This window comes from Ursus maritimus, unplaced genomic scaffold (genome assembly GCF_017311325.1).
Source record: "Ursus maritimus isolate PB19 unplaced genomic scaffold, ASM1731132v1 scaffold_7, whole genome shotgun sequence".
Lineage (NCBI taxonomy): Eukaryota > Metazoa > Chordata > Mammalia > Carnivora > Ursidae > Ursus > Ursus maritimus.
The window spans coordinates 15,268,743-15,296,581 of NW_024426885.1; the positions used below are offsets into that span (position 1 = coordinate 15,268,743).

At 32.8% G+C, this 27,839-nt stretch overlaps 1 protein-coding gene across 1 annotated transcript in view; it reads right to left on the reverse strand.

Annotated features, from left to right (window-relative positions):
* The window catches only part of ATRNL1 (attractin like 1), a 756,768-nt gene that overhangs the window by 466,963 nt on the left and 261,966 nt on the right, over positions 1-27,839 (reverse strand). The window contains exons 21-22 of the mRNA XM_040623807.1: positions 27,290-27,342; positions 4,329-4,423 (exon numbers count right to left, since the gene is read on the reverse strand). Coding sequence (XP_040479741.1) covers positions 4,329-4,423; positions 27,290-27,342 — 148 coding nt within the window. The remainder of the gene's footprint in view (positions 1-4,328; positions 4,424-27,289; positions 27,343-27,839) is intronic.

Sequence of the window (27,839 nt, forward strand, 5' to 3'; positions counted from 1 at the left end):
TAAAAGAGCAGAATACATTCTTTTCCAGTGCACATGCAGCATTCTCCACAATAGATCACATATTAGGTCACAAAACAGGCCTCAACAAATACAAAAAAACTGAAATCATACCATGTATCTTTCTTGACCACAATGCTGTAAAACCAGAAGTCAAACATAAGAAAATATATGAAAAGACTATAAAGACATGGAGGTTAAACAACATGCTACTAAACAATGAATGGGTCAAACAGGAAACCAAAAAAGAAATAAAAAAAAAAAAATTACTTCTGTAAAACCAGAAGTCAAACATAAGAAAATATATGAAAAGACTATAAAGACATGGAGGTTAAACAACATGCTACTAAACAATGAATGGGTCAAACAGGAAACCAAAAAAGAAATAAAAAAAAAAAAATTACATGGAAACAATTGAAAATGCAAACACAACACTCCAAAACCTTTGGGATGCAGCAAAAGCAGTCCTAAGAGGGAAGAATATGGCAATACAGGCCTACCCTAAGAAGCAAGAAAAATCTCAACTACACAACCTAACCTCACACCTAAAGGAACTAAAAAAGGAACAGCAAATGAAGCGTAAAGCCAGCAGAAGAAGGGAAATAATAAAGATTAGAGCAGAAATAAATGATATAGAAACTAAAAACCAATAGAACATATCCATGAAACCAGGAGCTGGTTCACTGAAAATAATTAATAAAATTGATAAACCCCTAGAGAGATTTATCAAAAAGAGGAGAAAAAGGGCCTAAATAAATAAAATCAAAAATGAAAGAGGAGAAATAACAATCCACACCACAGAAATACAATTATAAGAGAGTATTATGATAAAATATATGCCAACAAATGGGACAACCTAGAAGAAAAGGATAAATTCCTAGGAACATATTAACTACCAAAACTAAAACAGGAAGAAAGAGAAAATGTGAACACACTGATAACCAGCAAAGAAAGCAAATCAGTAATCAAATACCTTTCAACAAACAAAAGTCCAGGACCAGATGGGTTCACAGGTAAATTCTACCAAACATTTAAAGAAAGAGTTAATATCTATTCTTCTCCAAATACTCCAAAATAACAGAAAAAGAAGGAAAACTTCCAAATTCATTCTATGAGGCCAGCATTACCCAGATACTGAAACCAGATAAAGAGTCCACAAAAAAGAGGGCTACAGGGCCAATATCTCTGATGAAAATAGCTGAAAAAATTCTCAACAAAGTGCTAGCAAAACAAATCTAGCAATACATTAAAAAAAAAAAATCATTCACCACAATTAAGTGGGATTTATTCCTGGGCTGCAAGTATGGCTCAATATTTGCAAATCAAACAATATGATACAACATATTAATAAAACAAAGGATAAAAATCATAGGAACATTTTAATAGATGCAGAAAAAACACTTAACAAAGTAAAACATCTATTCATGATAAATGCATTCAACAAAGTTGGTTTAAAGGGAACATACCTCAACATAATAAAGGCTATATAGGAAAAACCCATAGCTAATATCATCCTCAATGGAGAAAAACTGGGAACTTTTCCTCTATAGTGAGGAACAAGACAGATGTCCACTCTCACCACTGTTATTTAACATAATATTGAAATTCCTACCCCAGCAATCAGACAATAAAGAAATGGAAGGTATCCAAATCAGCAAGGAAGAAGTCAAGCTTTCACTATTTACAGATGACATGATACTATATATAGAAAAACTGAAAGAGGCCATCAAAACTGATACATGAAATCTTGCCATTTGCAATGACGTGGATGGAGCTAGAGATTATTGTATTAAGTGAAATAAATCAGAGAAAGAAAAATGCCATATGATTTCACTCACATGTGGAATCTAAGAAACAAAACAGATGAACATGGCGGGGGGGGGCAGGAAGACAGAGACGCAAACCAGAAAACAGACTCTTAACTATAGAGAACAAAAAGGTTTATTAGAGGGGAGGTGGGCTGAGGGATGGAGTAAATAGGTGATGGGTATTTAGACTTGTGATGAGCACTGGGCATTGTATGTAAGAGCTGAATCACTAAATTCTACACCTGAAAGTAACATTACACTGTGTGTTAACTAATTAGAATTTACATTAAAACTTGAAAAAAATTAAAAAATAAAAAATAAAAAATGGACAAAGGATCTGAATAGACTTTGAGAAAAATTTTGAGTATAGTTTGACAAACAGTGTTACATTAGTTTCAGGTGTAGAACATACGGATGCAGCATCGCTATACAGTGTGCTCACCACAAGTGCAGCTACCGTCTGTCACCACGCAATGCTATCACAAGATCACTGACTATGTTCCCTCTGTTGTATCTTTTATTCCTGTGACTTATTCTAATGAAAACATCCTGACGGCCAAGAAAAGGTACTCAACGTCACTATTGATCAGGGAAATGCAAATCAAAGCCAAATGAGATATTACCTCATACCAGTTAGAATGGCTCTTGCCAAAAAAGATAAGAAATAACAAGTGTTGTTGAGGATGTGGAAAAAAGGAGACCCTATGTACTACTGGTGGAAATGTAAATTAGTGCAGACACTATGGAAAAGAATATGGAAATTTATGAAAAATTTAAAAATAAAACTACCATATGATCCAACAATTCTACTTTTGGATATTTGTCCAATGAAAACGAAAATACTACCTCAAAAAGATATATGTACTCCATGTTCACTGCAATATACAACACCCAAGATGTGGAAGCAATATAAGTGTCCCTCACTGCATAAAAGCACAAAGAAACTGTGGTATGCATATACAACAGAATAGTGTTCTGCCATAAAAAAAAGAAGAAAATCTTGCTATTTGCAATAACATGAAGAGATCTTGAGAGCACTATGCTAAGTGAAATATGTCAGACACAGAAAGACAAATATTGTATGATCTCACTTATGTGTGGAATCTAAACAAAACAAAATCTGTATCTCATAGATACAGAGAACAGACTGGTAATTGCCAGAGGTGGGGGTGGGGATGGGAGTGGGGTAATGAGGATTACTAGTCAACAGATATAAAATTTCAGCTATGCAAGAAAAATCAGTTCTACTTCTGTACAACACAGTGTCTATAGTTCACAATAGAAGTTTTAAGAGTATTGTACTCTTAAAAACTTTTTAGGAGAATAGATCTCATGTTAAGTGTTCTAACCACAATAAACAAAAAAGAATAATTCAAATATTTCATTACCATCTTCATTTTTTTAACATCTTCATTTTGAAAGAGTTCTTTTCAGTTTCAAAAGAATTAAAATTCCACCCAAATAAACTATATGGTTTCTATTCCCTTGACTTTTTAACTTTATAATAAAGTCTCAGATGGACAGGAATATATGTATGTTACTTCCAAAGAAACTTTGAGCCTTCTCCTGTGATGACTTACAATTAATCTTTCATACATTTAAACTTCATAAAGTTTTACAATTATATCACTGATGCAGTAAATTGCTTAAAGAAACAAGTAATCCATGATGCTAAATGAGATAAGTCAAAGAAAGACAAATACTTGTAATGATATCAATTATATGTAGAATCTAGAAAAGCCAAACTCATAAAAGCCCTTGGGGCTGGGGGTTGGGAGGAATTGGGGAGATGTTGTTTAAGGATAAAAACTTGCAACCAGTAGATAAATAAGTCCCAGAGAGCAAATGCACAGCATAGTTACCATAGACAACAATTCTGTATTATGTATTTCAAAGTTGCTAAGAGACTAGTTTTAATTATTCCCACCACAAAAAAGAAATGATAATTACGTGACATAATAGAGGTATTAGCTGATGCTACCATGGTAATAATATTGCAACATATAAACGTATCAAAGCAGCTTGTTATATACACTTTAAACTTATACAATGTAATATGTCAATTATATCTCAATAAAAATTACTTAAAAAGAAGCCAGGAAGCGAGGATTTTTAAAAAGACAGTGAAAAATCTACTATTGTGTAACAATGTATACGAAAAAGGACATATTTAATATAGTATATTTTGAATTTATGGTTTTTATTTTCAAATAAGGCTACCCCCAGTTTAAGAGCATAATTATAAGCACAAACACTGTCATGAGACTGAAAAAATAATTAAAATATGTAATTTAAATTCTAGGACTGTTGGCAGAATCTGAAATATCAAACACACAAACTCCCTGAAGCACAAGGATATATAAGTCTTATGAAAAGAAAAAATTAACAGGATTAGTCTTTCTTCAAAAGCCCTGTAGTGTGATAATTCTGAGAAGCAGTTAAAATTACAATAAAAAATGATAAAAAAATTGTATCCCATGATATTAATAGAATTATATTATAAAAGTTAAATTATCATCTCACCTGTTCTGGGTTCGCTATGAAGTTTATGGCCGTATGGTGGCGATCATCTTCCTGTAATAAGCTGAAGGTAAACTGATAGTCAATCAAAAGGCTATCTGTGGGGGGAAAAAAATACAATCCTGATATGCACTTTCACAAGCTGATAAACAGAAGTTAGGTGAAAACATATTGTATATGAGTATTAAAAATAATTATCATTAATTATTAGTGGCTCAGTCAGACTGGCAAAAAAAAATCTTTGTCATCAAGCAACAAAAAGCAACAAATAGATATGGAAGAAGTCCTAATTCTTTAAAAATTGTACCTATTACTTCTGTTTTCATTACAAAAGTTCTACAAACAGAACAGATATTCTGAAAACTACACAAAAGTAAAAAAACTAAAAAGTCATCCATAACCTTACAACTAGAGAAAAATACAGGAAACATTTTGGTGCATTTGATTCCAGTTAAAATTTTGTAGATAGAAAAATAGACAGGCAGACATTTTGGTACCCTAATTACAAAAATCAAACTTTCTTGAAAACATGAACTTTAATAGATAAATAATATTTCATCACATACTATAATGCATTTACTTGTTCCTTTATTATTATGGTAATTTTATCCTTAGCAATTTTAAAATTACTCTGTGATAAACATCATTCTACAGAAGTAATTCATTAACAATTCACAAAAAGAAATCAGGGTAAACAATTTTTAATTTTGTTCATGTATAATGTTGAAACCAAGGTGAAACATTTGAGTGTTATGTAACGTGAGTAGCTTCATATGGTATAGAAGAGTGAAGAATTACTCGTTAATGTTAAACTGCCACCTTTACAAAAACATTTCAAATTATTTTAAATAGAGATGATTTCTGTTTTTCGGATACATACCTTTCATGTTATGCCCTCAGCCATTAAACACTATTAAAATAAAAAGTAAAGATAGGAATAATATCACTGAAATTATTGTTAAAATTATCAAGGCATTATTCTTTATGTTGCTTACTACATATACTTTATAAGATCCACCTTATATATTTCTCGTATAATTTAGTGTAAGGCAACATTTCATCTTTCTCAGAATTTACACGAGATAATGAGAATTATGCAAGAGGTCATATTTCCAATTTTCATCTGACTGCCAGAAACGGCAGAGGTAAATTCAATGGGCCAGTGTGTTCTAGGCATTCGAGACGCAACAATAAATGAGAAAAATTTCTCTTCTCATGCAACTTATATCCTGTTGGACAGACATTAGAAATAAATAAATAACTTAAGGAAATAGTGTAATAGATGACAATAAGTGTTTTGGAGCATAATAAACCAGTGAAAAAGAGAGAAACTACTGTCAGGGTAGGAGAGTGGTTGAAATTTTGAAAAGGAACATTTAAAGATGAAAGATAGTAGGAATATAAGCATAGAGTTTACTGAAGAAAATGCAATCCAGGCAGAAGACACAAGTACAAAAACCCTCAAAAAAAGAGTAAGTCTTAACTATGAATCTTGTAAAAAACAATGTTGGAAGAAATAGGCCACAGGTGATGTGGTGAGGATACTAGCAGTGGAGGTTACGAGAAGAGGTCAGATACTCAGCATGTGTACTTGGTAGATTCAACACACAGGATTAGCTGAATAACTGGATGTAGCATTTGAAAGTAAGAAAGGTAAAGCTTTTTGATCCAAGACCACACAAAATGTCAGCATTAACTGAGATGAGTAAGAATATACTGAGACGAATAAGTAAGAGTCAGCATTAACTACGATGAGTTGTTTAGTAGATAACAATTTGCAAATTATCAACATTTTTTATGAGATTTGAAACCCTGAAGCCAGAAAATCACCAGTTATACCCTGTGGCCTACCAATGTAAATAATCAAATCCGCAGGAGATGGAGGAGATAGCAACCTATGAGATAGGAATAAAACCAGAATTTAGTGTCATGAGAGTCAAGTAAATATGTTTAAAAAAGAGAGTAGGGATCACCCTGGTCAGTTCCAGCTGGCAAGGGTTCAGAGGTAAGACTGCAGTACTGAGGAAAGGTAGTATCTGTTCAAAATGAAGGGAGAATATGACTGGGAAATGCAAGCACTTCTAAACTAGTTCAAGAATCTGTCTGCATAGTTGGTACAGCCACTCTGGAAAACAGTGTGGAGGTCCCTTAAAAAGTTAAAAATTGAGCTACCCTATGATCCAGCCATTGCACTACTAGGTGTTTACCCCAAAGCCACAGACGTAGTGAAGAGAAGGGCCATATGCACCCCAATGTTCATAGCAGCAATGTCCACAACAGCTAAATCGTGGAAGGAGCCGAGATGCCCTTCAACAGATGACTGGATTAAGAAGTTGTGGTCCATATATACAATGGAATATTACTCAGCTATCAGAAAGAACGAGTTCTCAACATTAGCTGCAACATGGACGGCACTGGAGGAGATAATGCTAGGTGAAATAAGTCAAGCAGAGAAAGACAACTATCATATGATTTCTCTCATCTATGGAACATAACTAGGATGATCGGTAGCGGAAGAAAGGGATAAAGAAAGGGGGGTTAATCAGAAGGGGGAATGAAACATGAGAGACTATGGACTATGAGAAACAAACTGAGGGCCTCAGAGGGGAGGGGGGTGGGCGAATGGGATAGACCGGTGATGGGTAGTAAGGAGGGCACGTATTGCATGGTGCACTGGGTGTTATAAGCAACTAATGAATCATCGAGCTTTACATCAGAAACCGGGGATGTACTGTATGGTGACTAACATAATATAATAAAATATCATTAAAAAAAAAGAAGTACATAAAAAAAAAGAATCTATCTGCATAATTTTATTTACTTTTTTCTAGCATGAAACAAAGTATTAAGAAGTCAGGAATAGACGGCTCTGGGAGGTAAGGACTGGTAACAAGGGACACCTCATAGCTATGAGCAGAGGCTGCAGTGCCCCAAGCTTGCACACATTCTTCTGCCTTTACAGACTCAAGGCCTGTGCCACAATCATGTCCCATCAAATTCTTGACCAGGCATTCAACTTTGATTTTACTATTCTTTCTTATTTATTAGAGTTGGAAGTACAAGATCAGCACGATGTATATTATATATGCTAATGATCAATTCTAATGTCACTCGGGCTAAAAAAATAAGTCTGCATCCTGGAACAAAATTAGTAGGAGTATTACTCAATTCAAGTCACTGATAAGAGTACCTGTCAGTGAATGTTAATTACTACAAACTGAAGAAAGTTTCTGGTTCTAACAAAATGATTTCTTTTAAAGCTGCGTAGAATCAAAGTCCTCCAGAAGCCAACTGTGCTATTTTCCACTTAACCAGGAGATGATCTATTTCTCCCCCACCAGTTTCAAACATCATATTGGTATATTTTTAGGGGGGCTGAAAATGAATAATTACCTGGCACTAAAAACATGTATCTCAATGCTGAAATTTACTCTGAACTTCTTAGCTAAATACAGTATAGGACATAAAACATTAAAATTTAAAGTATGTATCACATTTATGTAAATGTACATAATTTGAAAATAAGCTTTTGTACTATTTTAATGAACCACTTCATTATGGTATAAAAGGGGAAGTCCTGTTTGACTACAATCAACTCATTTTATTTCATTATAATTGAAGAGCAATGACAAAGTAGCAGGAGGAATAAGTGTGATCAAGAGAGGTAAGAAAACTACTTATTTTAAAATCCAGTATACTTAACATACAGTGTTAAATTAGTTTGAGCTGTACAATATAGTAATTCAACAGTTCTATACATTACTCAATGCTCATCAAGCTAAGGGCCCTCCTAATATGTTACACTTATTCCATCTCCCCACCCCCCCCACTTCCCCACTGCTAATGATCAGTGTGTTCGTTCTCTATAGTTAAGAGTCTGTTTTTTGGTTTGTCTCCTTTTTTTTTAGTTTGTCTCTTTTTATTTTTCCTTTGTTCATTTATTTTGTTTCTCAAATTTCACACATGAGTGAAATCATATGGTATCTGTCTTTCTCTGTCTGACTTATTTCACTTAGCATTATACTCTCCAGATACATCCATGTTGTTGCAAATGACAAGATTTCATTCCTTTTTATGGCTGAATAATATGCCATTGTACACATATACCACATCTTTATCCATTCATCTATCGATAGACACTTGGGCTGCTTCCATACTTTGGCTATTGTAAATAATGCTGAAATAAATATAGGGATGCATGTATCTTTTTGAATTAGTGTTTTCATATTCTTTGGGTAAATACCCAGAAGCAGAATTACTGGATCATATGGTAGTTCAACTTCTAAATTTTTGAGGTACCTCCATACTGTTTTCCACAGTGGCTACACCAGGTTGCAATTACACCAACAGTGCAAAAGGGTGTCTTTTTCTCCACATCATCACCAACACCTGTTGTTTCTTGTGATGTTGATTTTAGCCATTCTGACAGGTATGAGATGGTATTTCATTGTGGTTTTTATTTGCATTTCCTTGATGATCAGTGATGTTGGTTATCTTCTCATCTGTCTATGGGCCATCATATGTCTTCCTTATAGAAATGTATATTCATGTCTTCTGCCCATGTTTTAATTGGATTATTTGTTTTTCAGGTGTTGAGTTGTGTAAGTTCTTTTTGTATTTTGGATACTAATCTTTTATCAGATATGTTATTCGCAAATATCTTCTCCCATTCATTAGGTTGTCTTTTAGAGAGAACTACTTTTTTTTATTTTTTTATAATTTTTATTTTGTTATATTAGTCACCATACAGTACATCCCCAGTTATTCTTTTTAAAGATTTTATTTATTTATTTGATGGAGAGAGAGACAGCCAGCGAGAGAGGGAACACAAGCAGGGGGAGTGGGAGAGGAAGAAGCAGGCTCCCAGTGGAGGAGCTCGATATGGGGTTCGATCCCAGGACCCTGGGATCATGCCCTGAGCCGAAGGCAGATGCTTAACGACTGAGCCACCCAGGCGTCCCCATCCCCAGTTTTTGATAACACCCAGTGCACCATGCAATATGTGCCCTCCTTAATACCCATCACCAGCCTATCCCAATCCCCCACCCCCTCCCCTCTGAAGCCCTCAGTTTGTTTCCCAGAGTCCACAGTCTCTCATGGTTCATTCCCCCTTCTGTTTACCCCCCTTTCATTCTTCCCTTCCTTCTCCTACCGATCTTCCTATTTATGTTCCATAAATGAGTGAAACCATATGATAATTGTCTTTCTCTGCTTGACTTATTTCACTTAGCATAATCTTCTCCAGTCCCGTCCATGTTGCTGCAAATGTTGTGTAATCGTTCTTTCTGATGGCTGAGTGATATTCCATTGTATATATGGACCACATCTTCTTAATCCAGTCATCTGTTGAAGGGCATCTTGGCTCCCTCCACAATTTAGCTATTGTGGACAATGCTGCTATGAACATTGGGGTGCATATGGCCCTTCTCTTCACTATGCCTGTATCTTTGGGGTAAATACCCAGTAGTGCAATTGCTGGATCATAGGGGAACTACTTTTTAAATTGGGAGAAGTAGCATGTTTTTATACTGATTGGCATAAATACAAATTTAATAGAAAGGGAAAAATTGATGAGACAGGAGAGAGAGGAGAAATTTTAGAACAATGTCCTTGGGTAGGTAAAAGGCAATGAGATCGGAACGCAAGGGATGGCCCAGCGCTGCATTCCCTACATTTGTGAGGTTTTTGTTTGTCATTTTTGCTTCCTTTACATCCCCACCTCAGTGCTGGAGCAGCTATAACAACAAGTACATACCAAAAAAAAAAAAAAAAAAAAAAGGCCTAGGAAAATCCTGCTGCTGAGACTGTATGTAGGGTGGAACCCTGTAAACCATGTCCATCTTGCACTAAGGTGAGCAGAGCTGGAGCCTGTATTGCTGCAGGAAATATAGCAAAGTGTTAAGTTTTACTAAACCTCAGTAACATACACAACTTTCAAATCATACTACATATACTTCAAAAGTTATATGAAAGTACATGCACTATACTTTTCAGTGTATTTTATAATTTAAAAAGTACAAACTGTATACTGCATATTTAAATACATTACTGGCTGGAAACAATTATTTGAAAACTTTGTGAATAGAAAAATACCAAAGGGATATAGTTCACAATTTGAAGAAACTATAAATACTACATAAACGAATTCTCTGATTTTACAGACTGAGCCTTGAAGTTTGGAACAACTGTAAATGATATAGTCAGCTCTTAAACATTTAGACTAACAATCAGCAATCTCTGATAATTTCAGGAAAATTAGAAGTTTGCAATTAATTTCCCAATTGTATCTAAAAATGAAGCTTACAAGTATGGGTAAAACAGATGTAAAAAATAGCCACTCTTCTTTACAGCTCTTTCACTTTTTGTATGAACTTGGTAGAACTTAAGGTGAATGTGAAGCTGCTCATAATTCTGGCTGCAAATTCTAATTGTATTGATTTAAAAAAGTGAAAACAAAGAGAAAAAAGTTGACATCTGTAATTTTGTTAAGTTAGTTTGACTTGCAAAGTGAGGAAACAAATCTATTTGTGAACATAGGATATATATAATATTATACATATAAGTATATATAATAATTTAACATGAGTAAACTGTCTAGTCATTTAAAATATCATTCGGTATGCATCAAAGAAAAAGGAAAATCTAAAAAACTCCACAAAATTAAAGATAAAGATGAGATAATAACACTGAAGACTATAATAAAAAGGAGCTAAGTAAACTAAAACTGTAAAAAAAAAATACAGCAACAAAGAAGTAATAAAATAGTGGTAAAATTAAACATAATAACAGAATCAGAAAATAAAATAATTAAAACAACATAAGGCTACATCAGTGCTATCAAGGTCAAATCTGAAAAAGCCTCCCAGAATATAACAGAGATGAAGATCAGTCAAGAGGAGTAGTAGGCATAGAAATTTTCAATATATGCATGACTAATGTTGTTAAAGCAGACAACACAACAAATTGAAAAAGTACATATGATATTACATGATAGAAAAGATCTGTTGAAGACTGAAACCTAAATACCGAAATACCTCGTATAAAAAATAAAAAGAATCCAGCATTATTCATAATAGAACAAAAGTAAAAAAAACCAAATGTCTATCAGTTGGTGAATGGTTTAAAAAAAAAAAATGCAATATGTCCCCACAATGGAATATCATTTTGCCATAAAAAGGAATAAAGTACTGATACATAATATAACATGAATGAGTCTTGAAATATGTTGTCAATCACAAAAGACCATATTCCACAATATCATTTATATATATGTCAGAGTAGACAAACCCATAGAGACAGGAAGAAGATTCTTAGGGTTTGGGGGATGAAAGAATGTGGAGCGACTGCTTATATGTACCGGGTTTCTCTTAGGAGTGATGAAAACGTTCTAAAATTAGATTGTGGTGATAGCCCCAAAACTTCCCAAATATACTAAAAGACAATGAATTGTACACTTTAAAAAGAGTGAGATTTGGAGTATATGAATTATGTCTCAATAAAGCTGTTCTTTCAAAAATATTACTGACATCTGAGCATGTCACTATATATAGGCATGTGCCCACATGCACACACACACATTCACACAGGCAAATGAGTTATTTACAATGGAAGATGAGGCAAGATGACAAGTGTTCTTAAGTAACAATATATGTCAAAAGAAAAGAAACTGGAGCAATATTTATGGAATATGTATACTCCGCTATGCTGTCTACACAGAAAAACAACACAGTGATAAATTTCAGGGAAACAAATGTCCTAAAAGGACGTGATCTATATACTCTCTGAAAAAAATTACTCATCACATTCTACAACTAAGAGACAAATACAAACAAGGAAACAGCATAACAAAAAGGTCCGGCAGTGAAGAGGCAAACCAAGAAACAGACTTTTAACTATAGAGAACAAACTGATAGTTACCAGAGGGGAGATGGGTTACATAGGTGATGGAGATTAAGGAGCATATTTGTTGGGATGAACACCAGGTGTTCTATGGCAGTGCTGAATCACTATATTGTGCAGCTGAAACTAATATTACACTGTGTGTTAACTAACTGGAATTTAAATAAAAGCATTTTTAAAAAAAGATAGTAGAGCTGCAGAAGAAGGTGGTGGAGGAGGAGGAGGAGAAAAGTGGGAGAGGAGGAGGGGGAGGAGGGAAAATATATTTTGTGATTTAATTTTTAAAATAATGTCTTTAAAAAAAGAAAGAAAGAACAACAGCCCAGAACCAAATAAGCATACTTAGCTCCCATATGTTGGTTTCTAAATACCATTCTCCAATTATAAGAAACCATGGCTTCCTGGAACAATGGTTGATTCCAGAGCAAGGGCAGGAAAAGTACAAGGTAAGTCTGATCTTGTAGTACAGGAAAATAAGAAAATACTCAGAAAATGATGGAGTCATGCCAAAAGGAAGCAGGAGCCAACTTGAGGGTGTTCCTAGTAGCCAAATCTAGAGCAGTTTCATTCATAAAATAAATAATGATAGTAATTTATTATTAGCCATAAAATACATATCCATAAGGCAATACTGATATAAACAAATAATTGAATAATCAAAAAAATGAGGGAAAAGGAACAGCTCTTCCCTATAGTTAATAAATGCAGAAGAAATAACAATAGAAAATCACCATTTGGCAAGTACATTAATAACTCTTTCAGGTAAGAATTATCAATGTATGATAAAAATAGTGGGTGATAGTATGATGATAAATAGGATATTTACACAATCTCAAAGAATTTCCTCATAAAATACTCATTAGATACAAAAAAAAACCCCAAAAGACAGTAACTTTAGAGTGAACAAAGTGGCACCCACCAGAGTATCGTTGATCAAAGATAATAACACCAATGGTGGAAAAAACTGGTATCATATGCTTCCTGATAGGATACACTGAGAAAGACACATAGCACTTCTGTGCTATCCTTACTAAAACTGCACAGCCTGAATTTAACCATGAAAAAACATCAGATAAATCCAAAGTGGGGGATATACTATAAATAAGTGTCCAACACTTCCCAAGGGTCAAGGTCATAAAGAAATATTTGTAAATATATGTAAGTCTGTAATTATTTCACACTGAAAATTTTAAAAGAACTTGTAAAAAGTTGCATATATGTCCTCCAGTTTCATCCATGACACATACTGAAGGATTTCCATTCATCAGTCAATGGACATTTAAGCTGTTTTCACATACTGGCTATTTTGGATAGTGCTGCAATGAGTATTGGAGTGTTATTACCTCTTTGAGATCCTGATTTTAATTCTTTTGGATAAATACTCAGAAGTAAAACTGCTGGACTTAAGTGAAATAAAACAGTCACAGAAGGGTAAATGCTCCATGATTCTACTTGTGTAAGGTCTCTAAAATAGTTAATCTTATAAATCAAGAGAGTAGCATGGTGGTTGCCAGGGAGCAGGGAGGGGGGTAGCAGAGGATGACTAAATAAGAGACATTAAGTGTCAATTATGAAAGATAAATAAGTTCTAGAGATGTGGTCTACAGCACTGTCCCTATAATTACCAGTACTAAGTAGGTGGTGTATACCTGAAATATTTTTAAGAGGGCATTAAGTAATTAGATTTACATAGTTATATATCTGTCCAAAAAAATGGCATATCTCATTTCTAGTTCACTTACTTCTTAGGTGTAGGCCAAAAAAACCACGTAAAATAATCAGTCTCTCGTTAGTCTTCTATGACTAGAGCAAATCAAGGGTTGAGTTCCAACATGCAGCAGCAAATTTTTTTAGGTAGTTCAGTCAGTACTGGACTAGTATCATGGAACAAAAAAAGTGGCTGCTATTTACTGCAAAGAACAACATGTTATATACAAAATTAAGTTTGAATAAAATGAATAAAACACAGTACCATAAAAGAAGTTTATGCAAATAAAATATCAAGTGAAAAGACTTTAACATGTGCAAAATATTTAAAGAAGTCAGATATTACACAAAACTAATGATTAATTGGAAATGATGACTAAAAATTTAAATGTTACAGCAAAAGACCCTTTGAAACAGAACTTGGACTATAAAGAAAGTTTCTGAGAACATTATATTTGTGAGGTGATGAGAAGCAAATAATGAGTATTGTAGTCTTTCAACAAAAGCTACATGTAATAATGTCTTTTCTAAGAAAATAATAATCAGTGATAAAAATCATCAAAATGTATGTTGGAAATATCTACATATTTGAGATGCAAGAAGGCAAACACTAGGATCACAAATGAAATTGATCTTGAATTGTATATAATATATCAATGATACTGTTTATACAAATTTCAGCTCATTTGGGAACCAGCATAATTATATAAATTTTGAATTGTTTCAGAAATTCTTACTTTGAATATTTTGAGAAAGGAACTGAGGCTTTATGATTTGCTTTTTCACCATTAATACTGTATTTCACTTTTAATTGAGCATTATCCACAGTATTTAAGGAGATCTTTATTGTAGTCTCCCGTTTACCAACTGGGTTATGTTATACCGGTTAACTAACCTCACTGAGATTCAATGCCACAATGGGGATAAAACTGCCTATCTCAAAGGACTACTATATGGGTTAAACGTAATTGTGCCAGTGTGTATTTGGTTTAGAGAAGACTGTCATAAAATAAAGGTATTCAATAAATGTCATTCCACTTTTCTTATTTACTATATTGGCTCTGAATGAATTCTAGAAAATTTCAAAAGTCAAACAGATTCTCATATGTGTATTTATATATAATTACATATTTTTCATAAATACATGAGTTCATGATCATATATATTTGGTTCTATGTAGTTTCACCATAATCATCTTTGCCACAAGCTTATTTGTTGCATAAATAATTGGCCATAAGGCAATTTTGCCATAAGAGATAAAAAATAACTGGTGACAGTACGATTTGACAGATTTTTGGTTTCATCACCTGTTTGGTTTCATTTCTCCACTGATGCAGTGCTCACATTTTTATACTATATAAGTCTTAGCACTTTTAATGGTCTATACAGCACAGAGTTCTAAACCCACATTTCCTGCAGAACTTTGGAAAGTCTATCAATGGACACGTGACAAGATGGCAAGAACAAAGAGCAGCATGGAACGCTTTCACAATGCAATACAAAGCCCTGTTACCAATATGCATACTAGTATTTGGAAACTGGTATCTTTCCTAATAAAGGAAAAAATTTTAGCAAAAAAAGAAAAAAAATGATGCTAAATGAGGAAACAAATCAACAAGCAAGAAAAAAATGTATAATACTGTGAATAAAAGACTTTGAAAACAAGTTCTTAGGTACAACCAGCAAAATAAAATCAGTTATCTGCACAGTATTGCCATGAATCCGCACACATTTTAAATGTATTCAATCAAATATTTTGTATTTCACAATAAAGAGTTTTAAACTTTACTAAACATTTTCATGTTTCATTATGTCCTTTTTAATGAATGTCCCTCTTTTATTTTTTGTGATTTTATCTTTTACGGCAAAATTGACCTACGGCCAATTAGTTATGTGATGAAAATGCTTGGAGCAAAGATGTTTGGGAGGAAAATACCAGACACGTTTATTTAGCCATCCTGAGGGGTCAGAAAAAGATGCACATAGATGGACAAAAATATTAAGGATCCAAATATGTTTTTTTTATTTTTATTTTTTTTTTTAAAGATTTTATTTATTTATTTGACAGAGAGAGAGAGACAGCCAGCGAGAGAGGGAACACAAGCAGGGGGAGTGGGAGAGGAAGAAGCAGGCTCATAGCGGAGGAGCCTGATGTGGGACTCGATCCCGGAACGCCGGGATCACGCCCCGAGCCGAAGGCAGGCGCTTAACCGCTGTGCCACCCAGGCGCCCCCCCAAATATGTTTTAAACAACAGCATTTGTATAAACACATGTTTGCCAACTTAACGGTTTAGTAGATGAAAGAATTTGTGTGAATATAAGTCTCACTGTTTCACATTTTTACGTGTAGCTCCAGAAATATGCCTCAGAAAATGAACTAAAATGCTTTCTTTCATGTTCTATTGCCCTCACCAAGCTGTTTGACACATTGCAAGCAGACTGATTGTTTTAAAATTAAAATTTAACATTTTAGTCTCCTTATAACACCCTTCAGTGGTTCCCATTTTTGTTACAATAAAGGCCCAAATCCTCTCATGTTCTATAAAGCACTGCAGGTTTTGGATCTTGCAAATCTCACACACTTCTCTCTTGCCTCTCTTCACCTGGTTCTATGTGTTTTTCACATGCCACGTTCTTTCCAGCCACAGACGACCTTTGTGCATGCTGCCCCCGTGACTGCCCTCCATTCTCACATCCACACCACTCTACTCTCAAGTCATCTGCATATTAAAGCTCCCTCATTCTCTTGCCTGACCCATTCCTACTCCCTGTCCCACAAATTAGGTCAGGTTCTTTTATAATATATTCCCAAGGCATCTGTAATTCTCATTCAGAGTTCTTATGACAATTACATATCTAGGTAATTGTATAACAGGTATAATATCTATTTTCCCTACTAGTTAATAAGCATCAATGGAGCAGAACCCATTTTGTTCACTGTAATATCCCCAGAGTCCAACAAAGTAGTTAGTCAATAAATACATGTTCAGTGAATAAACAAAAGTGAGTCAATTCCAATAACTGACATTCTCTCCAAGCTGTAACAGTGTAACTCTTCAGTAAATAAATTAAGGAGAAAAAATATGTCACTCTTGTGAGTATTAAATGAAATAATTAATATTAAATTGTTTTCTACATAATAAATATTCAATAACTACTAGTTTTTCTTTGCTTGCTGAACAGTACTATCCATGCTTACAATTATTAATTAAAATTTTCTACTGAGCTTGGAACATTTAGAATAACTCCAAAGGTAAAATTTGAAAGCTGAACATTTGCTAGATATAATTTCAGAGAAAAAACACAGAAATTTTGTTATTACACTCTGAAAATGACTGATTCTGTGGCCTAGGATATACACTCAAACTCATTAGTTCTTACTTTTCTCATCAATGAATAAAAGAAGATTGATGATGATTACCAATGCTTATACATCACTGATTCTAATTTAGGGGACTTCATATAATGTGCCATGACTTCTTCAGAATTCACCTTCCTTTACTTCATAGTATCTCCAAGTAGCTAAACTATGTCATTACTCGGCAATGACATATGGGAATCTACATAGATTTTATTTGAAGCAAATGGTCTATAGACTAAGTGAAAAAACAAATCTTGAGACTCATTTTTATTTAAATTAATGGCTGATGCTTAAAGTTGTTCAATGGTGAATTGTACTATTTTATGAAAATAAATTTAAAAGTAAATGCAAAGCAACTTTTACTTGATTACCTACAACATGATCTCTAAACATTTTTGGTCAAACACCCGCCAATAACAAACCTTCCACATACAGCCACAATATATGCATATTCACTTATTTGTTGATCATTTATATGCGTACTACCATTATGTATTATTTAAAGTCTCCCTAAAAGACACACACTTTTCTAAGTATGGGTTCCAATAAGAGAAGGTCCTGGGCTCACAGACTTTCCCTCTAGCGAATAAAGAAAACCCACATTTACATAAACAAATAAACAAGTCAGATAATTTCATACTGTGTAACTGTTAGGATGGGGAAAAAAGTTATTATGATACCTGAAAGAGTCCATTTTAGGTGGGAGGCAAAAAAATAGTAAGTGCAAAAGCCATGATCTAATGTAAAGTTTAAGATATTTAAAAAGAGGGGCGCCTGGGTGGCGCAGCGGTTAAGCGTCTGCCTTCAGCTCAGGGTGTGATCCCGGCATTATGGGATCGAGCCCCACATCAGGCTCCTCCGTTGTGAGCCTGCTTCTTCCTCTCCCACTCCCCCTACTTGTGTTCCCTCTCTCACTGGCTGTTTCTATCTCTGTTGAATAAATAAATAAAATCTTAAAAAAAAAAGATATTTAAAAAGAAACAGATTAAGTCATTAAGAACATTTATAAAAATAAAGTGACTGCCATATAAATTCCCAAATATTCAGGAATCTGATCTTGGACTCTACTTTGTTCATTGATTCCTATGTCAGTATGGGAGTCAGTATAAAGTTACACTATGTCTGGATATCTATCAGGTGGGAATTTTTCACTATTTTTCCTTTTCATAATTTTACTGAATATTCTAAAAGTATATTATTTAAAATAAATTTTAAGGTAATTTATTCTAATGTATAAACTTCAAAAAACTGAACTGAATGAAATTCTAATTGGAATTCCATAAAATTTATATATCAGTTTTGGTTAAGTATGATATTTTCATATGAAGACTTCTTATTTAAGAAAATGGTTTAATTTTTAAATGTTTAGACCCTCTTTTTGTATCTTTCAACATGATGTTTCTATTTTATTCATATAAAAACACTTGGGATAAATATATTACTAATTTTTGTTACTCTAGTTTTACCACTTGTAGTACGGGCTATAGACCCAGAATGCTGGATTGAAACTGGCTTTGTCATTTCCTGGCCATGTGATTTTATAAAAATTAACTAAACACTCCCTGCCTCTGTTCCCTCAAACAAAAAAATGTTGATAATTAGTGTACCCTTCTCATTTAAGGATTAAATAAGCTAATAAATATAAAAAGCTTAGACTAGCCTGGAACAGTAACAGAACTAGTTAACGGTAAATGTTAACTAGTATTATCATTATTTTAAAGTCAGGTGGTTGTTTTCCAGATTGGACAAAAACTATGTTTTATTTAATAAATCATGCTAAATAATAAGCTAGACATCAGTGAGAAACAAGTTGTTCACAAAGAGAATATCATATATGCTGTAACTTTTTATGTAAAATCCTTCTCAGGACAGGATTTATTTAGAAAAGCATGCAGTACCTTCATTTGCCTTTTCAGCATCTTTATACAAATAAGGAACTATTAACCTTTGCTCACTACAGATACAACCCCACACCAGGTTATGTGGCTTAGTAAGAAAAGTAAGTATAGGGTATCAGTGCCCACTCTCTCCTGCAGCTAGGCACCTTTGCAGAGGTCACAGACTGCATAACTCCACTTGGCAGCCCTGGTGGGAGATTTTCAGCATTTTTATTTCTTCCTTAAACTTTACCTTATTTATTTTTACCATCAGTCTGTAAACCAGAATAATTTAACACTTTCATTATGAAGTATTTTGCCAAAGAAATTCTTCATCTCTCTTCTAAATTAATTTGACAGCAATTTTTTTATATTTTTAAAAAAATATTTTATTTATTTATTTGTCAGCGAGAGAGCAAAAGCAGGGGTAGCAGCAGGTAGAGAGAGAAGCAGGCTCCCCACTAAGCAAGGAATCTGATGCATCTATCCCAGGGCCCTGAGATCATGACCTGAGCCTAAGGCAGACACTTAACCAACTGAGCCAACCAGGTGTCTCCAACAGCAATTTTTATCAGCTATCTTTAACTTTTTCATAATTGTGCTATATTGCCCTTCATTTTAAAATATGCTAAAATGTTAATAATTCTGAAATAAACATCTAAAAATACTGGTTTATAAGCTTAAGGAAATTTAAGAAAAACTGATGAATCAAAGAATAAGCTAAAAGCCAACCATGTGGTTAATTTATGTTTTGTCAGATAATCCTCAATCAAACATGTCTCAGTTTTGGAAACAAAAGAATTTAGATTCTCTGTGTTCATCAGGGTCACTTCTGTACTTGCAGTTGGACCAGCCAGATTCTGTTCAAATAGCTATTTATACTCAATGGTTAAAAAGTCATAGAAAATACTAACAAAATACAGTATATTTGGCTTAAAATGGGAAAATTCTTTTATTCCTGTTTTAGAACAAAACAGAATAATTACACTAAGTATAAGGTTAATTTAATTTTTAATTTCTTTCATTGCTTTGTATGACATAGCATTTTAAGTAATTAAATTGAGATTGATTTTCATAACTTACAGCTATAATAACATTTATTAGAAATATTATCTCCTATACCAAACAAAAGAAAAATTCAAATCCTTAAATAATATGCTTTAAAAAATCAGTCTAAAACATAAACATTAATAAGCATTAAATATATCAATAATAACTAAAGAGTTTACAGTGGGATGAATTTATATATATATTTTTTAGTAATATAAACTAATGTAAGATGTGATGACTGGTAGAAGTGAGCACTGAATATAAAGGTAGTAATTGAATTCCTTACTCTTAAAAGAGACAGTGTGTTATTATCATCATGAAATTGTATCCTGAACTCTAAACAGCAATAGAGAAATTCAAAATAAAACAGTAATTTTCAAGAATGAAAAGTCTAATAAGCCAAAATATGTTAGATTACTTGGACATATACTAAAAAATAATAATTAGTAGTTTGGACATTACATGTCTTTAAGTAATTAATGTAGTAGTAGCATAAAGTAGATGACTATAGACCGTGACCTTCTGTACTTGAAACATATCATCTATGTAACATTTTCATAGTACAGTCTTTCATTTTGTGTCAAAATTTTCTTTATTATAACTGGTATAATTAAAAATAAAGCACTTAAGAAAAAGAAACTACACTACTGTGACTATTTTTCATATTTGCCAAAAAATTAAGAAATTCAATGTTTACAAGAACCAATCAAAAGATAAATCACTGCTAAGAACTTTATTTTTTGTTCCATGTAAGGAATGATTACTTCTAATAATTCAGTTTTTGGTTTTAAACTGAACTTTAAAAAAACTACGAAGACTGCCTATAGGATACAACTGCTGGTATACTACTTTCAATTAAGTTAACACCACATTGCACTCAATTGCTTTAAGCTACAGTGTGCACCTGCATTTTAAATTTCACTCAAATCTTTAAAATCAGAATAGTTTCCATTAACATTATTACAAGAACTACTGACCTTTTCTTTTTTAAAACACCATTTCTTTCAAATGTTATTAAGTTTCAAAGGTCTCATAACAAATGACAAGGCTGCCATCTAGTGCTTTATGACTATTCCTTTAACATTTTTAAGAGCGTGAGAGTCCTATATAATCCAGGGGTGAGCTATCCAATATGGTAGCCATTACGCACCTGTGGCTACTGAGTAACTGAAATGTGACTGATTTGAATTGAGATTGCTCTAAGGACAGAATACAAATTGTATTTCAGACTCAGTTTGAAAAAGAACTAAAAAAAAAAATCTCATTGATGATTTTTATACTGTTACATGTTAAACTGAAATTTCAGCTATGCTGAGTAAAATAAAACAGATTATTAAAATTAATTTTACCTGTTTCTTTTAACTTTTTGTATGTAGCTAGTAGAAAACTTAAAATTACATATGTGGTTCACATTATATTTATATTGGACAGCACTGAGCTAGAAGAAAAGTTATCTTAGTCTTAAACATAAAAGATTTAAATATTAGTATATGTTTTATTTTTTTTTAAAGTGGAATATAACTTACACATGTCCGTAATTATAACTAGTTACTCCTTTGGGACACAATAAAAGCTAAAGATAAAAAAAAAAGGATCAAGGAGGAATTTCTAATTTTAAAAAATCACACAAAACATGCCACCCCCCAAATCCAGAATGTTTGAAAAAACAAAATTAATGTGGGAAAGTTAGAGAATAAAGATAATTTATGTGACATAAAAATAGACGATTTGAGCATCAGTAAGGTTAATAATTGCAAATGGATTTAAACATAATAAATATCCATTTAGGCACCCTATATCTTGATTGGAGCATTTAGTCCACTTCCATTTAAAGTAATTTTTGATAGATAATGTACTTGTTGTTGACTTGTTACTTGTCTTACAGTTGTTTTTGTGTCCTTCTCTATTCATTTCTTCTCTTACTCTCTTCCCTTGTGATTTGATAGTGTTCTTTAGTGTTATGCTTGGATTCCTTTTTCTTTATTTTTTTTTAAAGATTTTATTTATTTATTTGACAGAGAGAGACAGCCCGTGAGAGAGGGAACACAACCAGGGGGAGTGGGAGAGGAAGAAGCAGGCTCCCAGCAGAGGAGCCTGATGTGGCGCTCAAAACCAGAACACTGGGATCACACCCTGAGCTGAAGGCAGACGCTTAACCGCTGTGCCACCCAGGCGCCCTTCCTTTTTCTTTATTTTCTGTGTATCTGTTATAGGTTTTTGATTTGTGGTTATCATTAAGTTCATATATAACATCTTACACATATAGCAGTCTATAGTAAATTGATGGTCACTTAAGTTTGAACCCATTCTAAAAACGCTACATTTTTACTCCCCTCCCCATGTTTTATGTATATGGTGTCGTACTTTACATTTTTTTATTTTATGAATTCCTTGACTGATTTTTGTAAACATAATTGATTTTTCAGTTTCTGTGCTTTAACATCCATACTAGTATTATAAGTGATTGATCTACTACTTTTATTATATATTTGTATTTACCTGTGAAATTTTTTCTTCATAATTTTCTTACTCCAAATTATGGCCTTCTCTTTACACTCAAAGAATTTCCTTTAATCTTTCTTGTAAGGCTAGTTTACTGGTGATGAACTCCTTTAGGTTTTCTTTGAGAAACTCTTTTTTGGTTTTTCGTTTTGGTTTTTTGTTTGGGAAACTCTTTATCTCTCATTCTATTCTGAATGATAGCCTTGATAAGTAGAGCATTCTTCTTTGCAACTTTTTTCCCTTTCAACATTTAGAATATATCATGCTGATCCCTTCTGGCCTTTAAAGTTACTGCTGAAAAATCAGCTGATAGCTTTATGGGTTCTTCCTTGTACGTAGCTGTTTTTCCCTGTTGCTTTTAAATCCTTTTGTCATTTTGCTTATTATGTATCTTGCTGTGGACCTCCTTGGGTTAATTCTGGTGGTGGGGAGGTAACAATACTTATATTGAACAAAATAGACCTTAAAACAAAGATTGTAACAAGAGACAAAGAGGGACACTACACAATCATAGAGAGAACAATCCAAAAAGAGTATATACCAACTGTAAATACCTATGCACCCAACATGGGAGGATTTATATATATAAAGCAACGATTAACAGATATAAAGAAAGACATTAACAGTAATACAATAATAGTAGAGGACTGTAACACCCCACTTACATCAATGGATAAATCATCCAGACAAAAAAATCAATAAGGAACCAGGGGCTTTGAATGATTCATTAGATCAAATCATCTAACAGATATATTCAGAACATTCCATCCAACAACAGTAGACTACACATTCTTTTCAAGTGTACATGGAATATTATCCAAAATAGATCACATGTTAGACCACAAAACAAGTCTCAATAAATTCAAAAAGGTTGAAATCATATCATGCATTTTTCCAAACAGAAGGGTATGAAACTAGAAATTAATCACAAGAAAAAAATCTGGAAAGAACAGAAATATATGAAGACCAAATAACATGCTACTGAACAATGAATGGATCAACCAAGAAATCAAAGAAGAAATCAAAAACTATATGGAGACAAATGAAAATGAAAACACAATGGTCCAAAACCTTGGGTTGCAACAAAAGCTGTCCTAAGAGAGAAGTTTATAGCAACACAAGCCTACCTCAAGAAGCAAGAAAAATCTCAGATAAGCAACCTAACCTTTTACCGAAGGATCTAGAAAAAGAACAAACAAAGCTAAAGCCAGTAGAAGGAAGGAAATAAAAAGATTAGAGCAGAAATAAATGAAATAAAGACTAAAAGAATAGAAAAGATGAATGAAATCAGGAGCTGGTTCTTTGAAAAGATAAACAAAATTGATTAAAAAAATTACCAAGACTCATCAAGAAAAAGACAGGGCTCATAAATAAACTCAGAAATTAAAGAGGAGAAATAATAACCAATACCACAGAAATACAAAGGATTATGAATATTATGAAAAATTATATACCAACAAATTGGACAACCTAGAAGACTAGATTCCTAGAAACACATAACTTTCCAACAAATCAGGGAGAAATAGAAAATTTGAGCAGAGTGATTACTAGCAAAAAAACTGAATCTGTAGTCAAAAAACTCTCAACAAAAAAATTGGATAGAAGGGAATAAAACTGTTTTTATTTGTATGTAATATAATCAATTGTATTTAAACACCAAACATATCTATAAACAATTAGAATAAGAGAGCTCATTAAGGTTTCTGAATATCAGATTAATGTACTAAAATGAATTTAATTTTTATATATCACACATAAGTAGAAAATGTAATTTTAAAAGATATTATTTAAACAGCAACAAAGGTAGCAGGAAATTTAGTATTTTACATATCTAAGTGCAGGACATGGACATATGAAATTGAGCTCAACATTATCAGTCATAAGAAAAATACAAATTAAAACCAAAGCTACTACTACACATACTCTAGAATAGCTATAATCAAAAAGACAGACAATATTAAGTGCTGGTGAGGATATGGAATTACTGAAGCATCTATAAATTTCTAGAAAGAATGTAAAATGGTACAGCCATGCTGTAAAATCATTTGGCAGTTACTTAAAAAGTTAAACATAAGTTTATCATATGACCCAGCAATTCCACTTCTAGGAATCTACCCATAGGAAATGGAATCATATGTCTATACAAACAGTATATGAATGTTCATATCAGCATTTTTCATAACAGCCAAAGGCTAGGTATAATCCCAATGTTCATCTACTGATGAACAACAAAAAAAGTGGTATATCCACATGTTGTAGCATTCATTACTTTTAAAAACTAAAATTGCTACACTAACAAAGTAAAATAGAAACACCTTGCCATCATCTCAATTGATGCAGAAAAACTATATGACATACACAAACACCCATCTAGTAGGACTAGAAGAGAATTTCTTCAACCTGATAAAGGCATCTAGGAAAAGGCATCTACATCATACTTAGTAGTGAAAGACTGAATGTTTTCCCTCTAAAATCAACAACACCACTAGAATGTTTCCATGCTCATCACATCTTTTCACATGGTACCAGAGGTAGTAGACAATGCAATAAGGCAAGAAAAACAAATAAAAGGCATCCTTAGAAGAAAGAAAAAAAATCAAATTCTATTAATTGCAAAACACATTATTGTCTGCATCAAAAATATAATGGAATATACAAAAGAAAAGGTACTACAACTAATAACTAAGTTTAACAAACCTGAAGGGTACAAAATCAACATAAAAATCAACTGTAGTTTTATTATCCAGACACAATTAAATATTAAAAAATACTATTTACAACAGCATCAAATATATAAAATACGTAGAGATAAATCTGACAAAAATTGTGAAAGACCTGCATAGTGAAAAATACCAAATATTGTTGAGAACAAATTTTAAAATAATTAAGTTTAAAAAAGAGATATATGTTCATGGGTAAGAAGACTCGCTACAGTTAAGATATCAATTCCTACCAAATTGTTCTATAAATTAAACACAATCCAAATATGAGCATGTGCTTTGGTAAAAATTGACAAGTGGGTTCTAAAATTCATATGTAACACAAAAGAAATGGAACCCAAAGCCAAAACCAGTCTGAAAAAGAATGAAATTGGAGAATAAATGCTACATAATTTCAAGACTTATTATGAAACTACAGTAGTTGTAAACAGTGCTATTTTGGTATAAAAGTAGTCAAATTAATTAATAGAACGCAATAGAGATTCCAGAAATAGCCTTAACACTCTTTTTTTTTTTTAAGATTTTATGTATTTGAGAGAAAGAGCACAAGCGGGGGGTGGTGGGGAAGGGACAAGCAGACTCCACGCTGAGCCTGGAGCCTGATACAGGGCTCAATCTCACAACCAGGAGATCATGACCTGAGCCTAAGCCAAGAGTCAGGCACTTAACTGACTGAGCCACTCAGGTACCCCAACCTTTACACTCTTAATACTCATATATGGGCAACTGATTTTCAACAAAGGTGCAAAAGCAATTCATTGGTTAAAAGAAAGGCTTTAAACAAACTGTGCTAGAACATTTGGATATCCATATGGAGAAAAAAAGTGATCCATCTCTTGAAACATATACAAATATTAACTCAAGATGGGCTGTATTCTTAAATAGAAAACATAAAAATAAAAAAACATCTAAAAGAAAATGGGAAAATCTTTGTGATCTTAGATTAGGCTAACATTTCTCAAAAGAACAAATTGATACATTGAAATTCATCTTAATTAAAAACTCCTCTTCAGAAAAAAAAAAATACTCCTAATAAAGTGAAAGCCACAAACTAAAAAAAAGTATCTGCAAATCATATGTCACATAAAATATTTGTATCTGGAATACATAAAGTACTCTGAAAACAATCTAATTTTTAAAAGTGGACAACACAGTTCATCAAATAAAATATATATAAAGAGAGCAAATAATCACATGGGCAAATGTTTAATATCATTACTCATTAGAGAAAAGTAAATAAAATGAGAATTAGATACCATTACACACCTATTAGAACAGCTAAAATTAGAAAGACTGACCATATGAAGTACTGAGAGATTTGAAGAACTGAAACTCAAACACTCCTGGTGGGAAAGTAAAATGGTATAACCCTTCGAAAAATTCTTTCTTAAAAGGTTAAACATACATCTAACATATGATCACTACCCAGTGAAAGTATCTTTCAGTAAAAAATCTAAACAGCTTTTCAGTGATGACCAAAATTGCCCCCTGCAAAAATCTATCACAAAATTTGATTCATTCAAAATTTAATCAAAATGAAAAGATCACATTAAATCCAGCTGAGATTACACAAGTCCTATTTTTTGTTTCCATGTCCAGAATAAGATCTATTGTTATGTCACTCTTCAAGAGTAGAAAAAAATGCACCAAATATAATTTTTAAAATACAGCAAAAAGACTGCCTTTCTTAGCAACATATATGGAATTGTACTATAAGATTTAAGAAATAGAAATGGTAACACAGTAATGAAAACATCAGCATGCAAGATGAATTTTATTATCTGCAAAATCACCTAAAACTAAAAATACAAACTAATTATTTTAAATGAAAAAGTAAAAGTACTTACAATAACATGTTCCTCTAAGTGGATTACCAACATAGCGATTTTCAGAGTCACATCTGTAGAAATAAAAACTCATTTAACTACTGTGCAACAAAATTCAAAAGCTCCATATTTTTCTTCAAGCAAAACAGTAAATTTTACATTAAAACATCCTAAGAACTATAACATTAATCAAAGTTTTAAAAACAAATCTTCAAAATAATTAATGTAGAAAGCCAATATTTGAGCATGAGTAGAGAAAAGAAACAGTGAAGACAAATAGTCACACACACAAGATGATAAAAGGGAATGTCACAAGGCAGATGGGATAAGACTAGGAGTGTGGGGATATATATTCTTCCTTAATAATATGAGAAGAAATTGAAAGTCTTGCTAAAGATATAGAGACACTTAGATGAAGGAAGAAAATTTGGGGAAAATATAAATCATTTTCTTACTTCTGGTATTCTTTGAAATTAATATATTCTTCCCCAGTCTCAACACAATGCATCTATATTTTAAAAAAAGATCTGTCCAATTGTGTAATAAAGAAAAGTTTTTTCTAATTGTTCAA